Below are 10,291 nucleotides of genomic sequence, written 5' to 3' on the forward strand. Positions count from 1 at the left end.
ACACTACACACTCTACACACACTACACACACTACACCCTCTACACACACTGCACACTACAATACACACTACACTACACACTCTACACACACTACACACACTACACCCTCTACACACACTGCACACTACAATACACACAACACTACACACTCTACACACACTACACACACTACACCCTCTACACACACTGCACACTACAATACACACAACACTACACACAACTCTACACACACTACACACACTACACCCTCTACACACACTGCACACTACAATACACACTACACTACACACTCTACACACACTACACACACTACACCCTCTACACACACTGCACACTACACTACACACTACACTACACACAACACTACACACAACACTACACACACTGCACTTCACAGACTACACACTCTACACATTACACTCTACACACTCAAATACACTCTTAAAAAAAAGGTTCCAAAAGGGTTCTTCGGCTGTCTCCAAGGAAGAACCCTTTTTGGTTCCAGGTAGAACCCTCTGTGGAACATGGAACCCAAAAGGGGTTCTACTTGGAACCTAAAAGGGTTCTTCAAAGGGTACTCCTATGGGGACAGTCAAAGAATCCTTTTAGGTTCTATAATCTTTTTTTTTGTCATAGCGTGTTCTCAGTTCGTAAACAACAAACTGTTTTGAATGTTGACTGCAGCTCTAACTTATCTGGAGTTGAAGACCAGGGAGAGACTGTGACATCATAATAACAACACACACAGTCACTCTCTGACACAAACAAATGAGAGTGTGTGATCTTTCAGTCTCAGACACGGCTGTCGTGTGTGTGTGTGTAGCTGTGTGTGTGTGTGTGTGTGTGTGTGTGTGTGTGTAGCTGTGTGTGTGTGTGTGTGTATCTCTGTGTGTGTGTGTAGCTGTGTGTGTGTGTGTGTGTGTGTGTGTGTGTGTGTGTGTGTGTGTGTGTGTGTGTGTGTGTGTGTGTGTCAGACTCACCAGTTGAAACTCACTGCGTCGTGCGTAGGCGTCCTGTATTCCAGAATCCCTCCACAGAGCGTCCAGCGCCAGACCATAAAGCTGGAATTCCATTGGTTCTACCGCCACTCCACCACGCCCCTCAAATGACATCACAAACATGCCGTGCTTCTCGTTTTCAGAGTTCTGCCACGGAATCCCCAGCTTGTCCCGTGCATCTACCAATACACGCATCCCCTGTAGAACAATATATACATTAATATATACATCTACCAATACACCCATCCCCTATAGAACAATATATACATCTACCAATACACGCATCCCCTGTAGAACAATATATACATTAATATATACATCCACCAATACACCCATCCCCTGTAGAACAATATATACATTAATATATACATCTACCAATACACCCATCCCCTATAGAACAATATATACATTAATATATACATCTACCAATACACCCATCCCCTATAGAACAATATATACATTAATATATACATCTACCAATACACCCATCCCCTATAGAACAATGTATACATTAATATATACATCTACCAATACACCCATCCCCTGTAGAACAATATATACATCTACCAATACACCCATCCCCTGTAGAACAATAAATACATCTACCAATACACCCATCCCCTGTAGAACAATATATACATCTACCAATACACCCATCCCCTATAGAACAATATATACATCTACCAATACACCCATCCCCTATAGAACAATATATACATCTACCAATACACCCATCCCCTGTAGAACAATATATACATTAATATATACATCTACCAATACACCCATCCCCTATAGAACAATATATACATTAATATATACATCTACCAATACACCCATCCCCTATAGAACAACATATACATCTACCAATACACCCATCCCCTATAGAACAATATATACATCTACCAATACACCCATCCCCTATAGAACAATATATACATCTACCAATACACCCATCCCCTGTAGAACAATATATACATCTACCAATACACCCATCCCCTATAGAACAATATATACATTAATATATACATCTACCAATACACCCATCCCCTGTAGAACAATATATACATCTACCAATACACCCATCCCCTATAGAACAATATATACATTAATATATACATCTACCAATACACCCATCCCCTGTAGAACAATATATACATCTACCAATACACCCATCCCCTATAGAACAATATATACATCTACCAATACACCCATCCCCTGTAGAACAATATATACATTAATATATACATCTACCAATACACCCATCCCCTATAGAACAATATATACATTAATATATACATCTACCAAAACACCCATCCCCTATAGAACAATATATACATCTACCAATACACCCATCCCCTGTAGAACAATATATACATCTACCAATACACCCATCCCCTATAGAACAATATATACATCTACCAATACACCCATCCCCTATAGAACAACATATACATCTACCAATACACCCATCCCCTATAGAACAATATATACATTAATATATACATCTACCAATACACCCATCCCCTATAGAACAATATATACATCTACCAATACACCCATCCCCTATAGAACAATATATACATTAATATATACATCTACCAATACACCCATCCCCTATGGAACAATATATACATTAATATATACATCTACCAATACACCCATCCCCTATAGAACAACATATACATCTACCAATACACCCATCCCCTATAGAACAATATATACATTAATATATACATCTACCAAAACACCCATCCCCTATAGAACAATATATACATTAATATATACATCTACCAATACACCCATCCCCTATAGAACAATATATACATCTACCAATACACCCATCCCCTATAGAACAATATATACATCTACCAATACACCCATCCCCTGTAGAACAATATATACATTAATATATACATCTACCAATACACCCATCCCCTGTAGAACAATATATACATTAATATATACATCTACCAATACACCCATCCCCTATAGAACAACATATACATCTACCAATACACCCATCCCCTGTAGAACAATATATACATTAATATATACATCTACCAATACACCCATCCCCTATAGAGAGAGACGGCGCTGGATACATACACTCACTCAAGTACAAAATGTGTTATTTTGATCTATCTACAACCAGTATTACAGTGTATCAATCTACAACCAGTGTTACAGGGTATCTATCTACAACCAGTGTTACAGTGTTACAGTGTATCTATCTACAACCAGTGTTACAGTGTATCTATCTACCACCAGTATTACAGTGTTACAGTGTATCTATCTACAACCAGTGTTACAGTGTATCTATCTACAACCAGTATTACAGTGTATCTATCTACAACCAGTATTACAGTGTTACAGTGTATCTATCTACAACCAGTGATACAGTGTATCTATCTACAACCAGTATTACAGTGTATGTATCTATCTACTGGTACTCACACAGCTCTTAGGTCTTTCACATGCTACACACACATTATTGGAAACAGAAGCGTATTTAGCTAACCCAGAAGAGTCTATTCTATGTTACATACAACGTTCCCTCAAATTTCAGGTCTGCTGAGCGCAAACTTGAACGTTGTGAAAATGCTGTGCAACTTCCAGCCTGCGTTTACTGTGAACACTGAGGTTGTACCCGCGTTTGGGCTGCAAAGTGGCGCAGCAGGGCCTGACATTAACCTACTATTCCACGTGTTTTATCAGACAAGGAGGTGACTGAAAATGTTGTGTTGTTTGATGCAAGAAACAACTTTACAAAATAAAATGCATTATTATTCCCATATCATTATTACAGAGAATCAGACACATCAGACCCTCTGCCTATTGGCTACTTAGATTATTCAAGCCTGTCTCAAAATACAACACTGCCCCTTTAAGACAAAAAAAAACCTCTTTACTCGCTTTTCAAAGATGTCTAGAAATGTACACGTTTTGTGCTCTTGTAGGAAGTAATCACTACAAATGATCTATAACTGGGCTAATAACTCCCTAATTAGCAAAGGGTATGAACAAAATGTGCCCATGTGGGAACATGCAGCTCTCACTTTGAACTCAAAACAAGCGCATCTACTCACGAACGAATAGAATCCTACCCCAATGCGTTCTGCTTACAACAAAAGTCTTGCATAGATTGTTTTATTTTAGGATGTTGCATTAAAAGTGGCTAATATTGAGTTGATTCGATCGCAATTCCCACAGCAAAGGGAAACGTTGATAGTGTTAACTAAAGGGGAAAAACTCTAGAACGTTGATAGTGTTAACTAAAGGGGAAAAACTCTAGAACGTTGATAGTGTTAACTAAAGGGGAAAAACTCTAGAACGTTGATAGTGTTAACTAAAGGGGAGAAACTCTAGAACGTTGATAGTGTTAACTAAAGTGGAAAAACTCTAGAACGTTGATAGTGTTACCTAAAGGGGAAAACTCTAGAACGTTGATAGTGTTACCTAAAGGGGAAAACTCTGGAACGTTGATAGTGTTACCTAAAGGGGGGAAACTCTAGAATGTTGATAGTGTTACCTAAAGGGGAAAACTCTGGAACGTTGATAGTGTTACCTAAAGGGGGGAAATTCTAGAATGTTGATAGTGTTACCTAAAGGGGAAAACTCTGGAACGTTGATAGTGTTACCTAAAGGGGGGAAACTCTAGAATGTTGATAGTGTTAACTAAAGTTGGGAAAATCCAGAACGTTGAGTGAAGTTCAATCTCGTGCTTCTCTGCGCGGGGCTGTGGATGTGCGCAGCTTAAAGGGAACATTGGGGACAACAGAAGCTTCTCAAGCTAAACCCAGAAGATCCAGATAATGGATAAATCATATAGACCCCTTCTCTCTGTCTCTCTCTCTCTTCACCAACAGACATACAGTCTGACACATGTGTTTCATTAAGACCCCAGTAATTAAACAGTAGCTTTAAAAAATATATATGATGTTGTTAGAAGTCTCTTTATAAATTGTGTGTGTGTGTGTGTGTGTGTGTGTGTGTGTGTGTGTGTGTGTGTGTGTGTGTGTGTGTGTGTGTGTGTGTGTGTGTGTGTGTGTGTGTGTGTGTGTGTGTGTGTGTGTGTGTGTGTGTGTGTGTGTGTGTGTGAGCAGTGGTGTAAAGTACTTCAGTAAAAATACTTCAAAGTTCTACTTAAGTCATTTTTTGGGGCTATATACATCTACCAATACACCCATCCCCTATAGAACAATATATACATCTACCAATACACCCATCCCCTATAGAACAATATATACATCTACCAATACACCCATCCCCTGTATAACAATATATACATTAATATATACATCTACCAATACACCCATCCCCTGTAGAACAATATATACATTAATATATACATCTACCAATACACCCATCCCCTATAGAACAATATATACATCTACCAATACACCCATCCCCTATAGAACAATATATACATCTACCAATACACCCATCCCCTATAGAACAATATATACATCTACCAATACACCCATCCCCTATAGAACAATATATACATCTACCAATACACCCATCCCCTATAGAACAATATATACATCTACCAATACACCCATCCCCTATAGAACAATATATACATCTACCAATACACCCATCCCCTATAGAACAATATATACATCTACCAATACACCCATCCCCTATAGAACAATATATACATCTACCAATACACCCATCCCCTATAGAACAATATATACATCTACCAATACACCCATCCCCTATAGAACAATATATACATCTACCAATACACCGATCCCCTATAGAACAATATATACATCTACCAATACACCCATCCCCTATAGAACAATATATACATCTACCAATACACCCATCCCCTATAGAACAATATATACATCTACCAATACACCCATCCCCTATAGAACAATATATACATCTACCAATACACCCATCCCCTATAGAACAATATATACATCTACCAATACACCCATCCCCTATAGAACAATATATACATCTACCAATACACCCATCCCCTATAGAACAATATATACATCTACCAATACACCCATCCCCTATAGAACAATATATACATCTACCAATACACCCATCCCCTATAGAACAATATATACATCTACCAATACACCCATCCCCTATAGAACAATATATACATCTACCAATACACCCATCCCCTATAGAACAATATATACATCTACCAATACACCCATCCCCTATAGAACAATATATACATCTACCAATACACCCATCCCCTATAGAACAATATATACATCTACCAATACACCCATCCCCTATAGAACAATATATACATCTACCAATACACCCATCCCCTATAGAACAATATATACATCTACCAATACACGCATCCCCTGTAGAACAATATATACATTAATATATACATCCACCAATACACCCATCCCCTGTAGAACAATATATACATATATGTTATCTGTACTCTACTTTACTATTTTTTATTTTCTACAACTTTAACTTCACTACATTCCTGAAGAAAATAATTTACGTTTTACTCTATACATTTTCCCTGACACCCAAAAGTATTTTCAATTGCTTAGCCGGGCAGGAAAATGGTCAAATTTTTCAATCAAGAAAACGTCTCTGGTCGTCCCTACTGATTCTGATCTGGAGGACTCACTAAACAGAGAACATCCATGGTCGTCCCTACTGACTCTGATCTGGAGGACTCACTAAACAGAGAACATTCATGGTCGTCCCTACTGACTCTGATCTGGAGGACTCACTAAACAGAGAACGTCCCTGGTCGTCCCTACTGCCTCTGATCTGGTGGACTCACTAAACAGGGAACATCCCTGGTCATCCCTACAGCCTCTGATCTGGAGGACTCACTAAACAGAGAACATCCCTGGTTATCTCTACTGACTCTGATCTGGAGGACTCACTAAACAGAGAACATCCATGGTCGTCCCTACTGACTCTGATCTGGAGGACTCACTAAACAGAGAACGTCCCTGGTCGTCCCTACTGACTCTGATCTGGAGGACTCACTAAACAGAGAACGTCCCTGGTCGTCCCTACTGCCTCTGATCTGGCTCTACTAAACAGAGAACATCCCTGGTCATCCCTAAAGCCTCTGATCTGGAGGACTCACTAAACAGAGAACATCCCTGGTCATCTCTACTGCCTCTGATCTGGAGGACTCACTAAACAGAGAACGTCCCTGGTCGTCCCTACTGCCTCTGATCTGGCTCTACTAAACAGAGAACATCCCTGGTCATCCCTACAGCCTCTGATCTGGAGGACTCACTAAACAGAGAACATCCCTGGTCATCTCTACTGCCTCTGATCTGGTGGACTCACTAAACAGAGAACGTCCCTGGTCGTCCCTACTGACTCTGATCTGGAGGACTCACTAAACAGAGAACGTCCCTGGTCGTCCCTACTGACTCTGATCTGGAGGACTCACTAAACAGAGAACGTCCCTGGTCGTCCCTACTGCCTCTGATCTGGCTCTACTAAACAGAGAACATCCCTGGTCATCCCTACAGCCTCTGATCTGGAGGACTCACTAAACAGAGAACATCCCTGGTCATCTCTACTGCCTCTGATCTGGTGGACTCACTAAACAGAGAACATCCCTGGTCGTCCCTACTGCCTCTGATCTGGCTCTACTAAACAGAGAACATCCCTGGTCATCCCTACAGCCTCTGATCTGGAGGACTCACTAAACAGAGAACATCCCTGGTCATCCCTACTGCCTCTGATCTGGAGGACTCACTAAACAGAGAACATCCCTGGTCGTCCCTACTGCCTCTGATCTGGCAGATTCACTACACAGAGAACATCCCTGGTCATCCCTTCTAGCCTCTGATCTGGCAGATTCACTACACATTACATGCTTCATTTGTAACTGATATCTGAGGGTCGGAGTGGCTCTCTGTACATAAACAATTCAAACACAAAGTATGGCAATTGGAAACTTTTTATATCTCTCTCTGTGTGTGTGTGTGTGTGTGTGTGTGTGTGTGTGTGTGTGTGTGTGTGTGTGTGTGTGTGTGTGTCAGAGAAACTAGTAGTCACTTCCTCACTGCAGTGACACACACACACACACACTCATGCGAGTTCGGGCGCACATACACATCTAAGTCTGCCGGCTGATGCCACGTTCACACGCTGGTCAGAACTAGGAAACTCTTGACATTTCAGACTTGCTTAGAAAGTCGATAAATCCCGAGTTCTGAGCAGCGTGTGAACGCGGCACGAGAGCCAGACATGAGTCACACTGTGTCATAGTTAATGTGTTTTAGTTAGGTACAAAGTGTACGTCTGGTCTGCATGGGACCACTGATCCGTTAGATACAAACCTAACCACTGATCTAGAACCACTGATCTAGTTTTACTTTGTGTGTACGTCTGACACCACTGACTTAGAACCAGTTTGACTTAGTGTGAACGTCTGACACCACTGATCTAGAACCCGTTTTACATAGTGTGAACGTCTGACACCACTGATTACTGATCTAGGAGCCGTTTTCCCTGCCCCAGTCCTACCCATTCTATAGAGAGAGAAATGCACAAACGGACCTAATATCCAATGTTTTGTCAATGAGAGTAGAAGCTGACTTGGGATCAGTTTCCAGGAGACAAACTCCATATACAGTAGAGAATAATAGGATAGGAGCTGACTTGGGATCAGTTTCCAGGAGACAAACTCCATATACAGTAGAGAATAATAGGGTAGGAGCTGACTTGGGATCAGTTTCCAGGAGACAAACCACATATACAGTAGAGAATAATAGGGTAGGAGCTGACTTGGGATCAGTTTCCAGGAGACAAACTCCATATACAGTAGAGAATAATAGGGTAGGAGCTGACTTGGACCTAATATCCAATGTCAACGAGATCAACACTCAGAACTCAGAGCTTTTGAATTGAACTAACTAGGATGGGCCACTGCCTAATGCGCGTCAATACAGTACGCGGGGAATTGATTGAATAACGTTGTTTTCCCTTGGAGAAATGCCATGCTACAATAACACGGGCCTGTTCACTGCATGAGTCACAATGGTTATAACTCTTATCTAAAAGTATTTATTTTGGCTACCTTTATGATATTTTCAAAGATTGTGTCCCGGAAGTCGAGTAGGGCTTTCTTGTCGAACTCTTTCCCATTAATAATCCTCATCTGTTTGAGGAAGGTCGATTTGCCGCTCTCTCCAGCACCGAGGAGAAGGATCTTCACGAGCCGCCTCACAGCACGCCTCTCTCGTGCAAGCATGGCATCAATCTCCCGGCTCCTCCGCCGAGCCTCTCGCTCCTGCACCGCGTCCCTTTCCCGGATCCTGTCCTTGCTGCCGCCCGCCTCTCGGGTGGCCTCGGCCGGCAGCAGGCAGCGGCTCAGGCTCCGCACAACTCCCGACATGGTCCGTGTTTAACCAACCAACCCACCAAACTTCAGCAGAACCTTTTCATAATACGAGAAGAGTCCAGTCTACACTCCCATTCAATAGGCTACGGTTCGATTATACCATTTCAGTAGTAGCAGGGATATCCGACTGATATAAACCCCCAGATTGTCTCATTCCACTCCGAGGAAAAAAGTGAGAAATTAGGCTATTTCGATATCCAAATCCTTGACATGATACGAGATAATCCACTCCACTACGCTTTAATACATTTATATTAGCCTAAACGTTTAAGTGGTTAGGATTATCAAAATGAAAAAATAAGATTTTGTCGTCCATTAAAATAGATCCTGTTTATGTATCCGTTATGCGCCGACCCGCAGAGTTGCGCGAGCTGGAGATACTCCCGTGTCCATTTTGGTTTAGAGTTGGATGTGTTGTCTTCTCAAATAAAGAACCAGCGAAGTGGACAAGAGGGGAAAAAACAACACAACCACCGCCGAGACTAAAGTCGTCCAACAAGCGTTATAAACTCAGTATAAAACGATATCACCGTCCGCGTATCTAGACTAAAGTTTAGCCTAACAAACAAACTTCAGTAAAATAAAAGCAAATGTTGCCTCGATGTAGATTAGGAGGATTCCCAGGGGATTTCTGAACTTGAGAACACGGACAAAAAGGCAAGAGTGGGAGCGAGAGTCTGGCCCAGTGATTTATATATACACTAGGTGACTAACAGGGGGTGCTGTTTTGAAGCCGCTGAGCCTCCATATTGGCACTCACCGCTGAATTTTTAAAATATATTTTGGAAGCTATATAAATGCATTTGGCCTCGTCGTGGCCCACACGGAGTTGGGCTGTAGTTGTAGTGGGCTGTTCCATGTCAGCTACATACTGTCTTGGTCTGGTCTAAGACTGCTGCAGCACTACACCGGA

At 41.3% G+C, this 10,291-nt stretch overlaps 1 protein-coding gene across 1 annotated transcript in view; it reads right to left on the reverse strand.

The window, feature by feature from the left end:
- The window catches only part of LOC139424295 (guanine nucleotide-binding protein subunit alpha-12-like), a 33,076-nt gene extending 23,022 nt beyond the window's left edge, over positions 1-10,054 (reverse strand). Inside the window, exons 1-2 of the mRNA XM_071175991.1 lie at positions 9,055-10,054; positions 981-1,196 (exon numbers count right to left, since the gene is read on the reverse strand). Of these exons, the coding sequence (XP_071032092.1) occupies positions 981-1,196; positions 9,055-9,372 (534 nt within the window). The 5' untranslated portion in view covers positions 9,373-10,054. The remainder of the gene's footprint in view (positions 1-980; positions 1,197-9,054) is intronic.
- Between the last annotated feature and the right edge of the window lie 237 nt (positions 10,055-10,291).

The sequence above is a fragment of the Oncorhynchus clarkii genome, chromosome 13 (assembly GCF_045791955.1).
Source record: "Oncorhynchus clarkii lewisi isolate Uvic-CL-2024 chromosome 13, UVic_Ocla_1.0, whole genome shotgun sequence".
Taxonomy (NCBI): domain Eukaryota; kingdom Metazoa; phylum Chordata; class Actinopteri; order Salmoniformes; family Salmonidae; genus Oncorhynchus; species Oncorhynchus clarkii.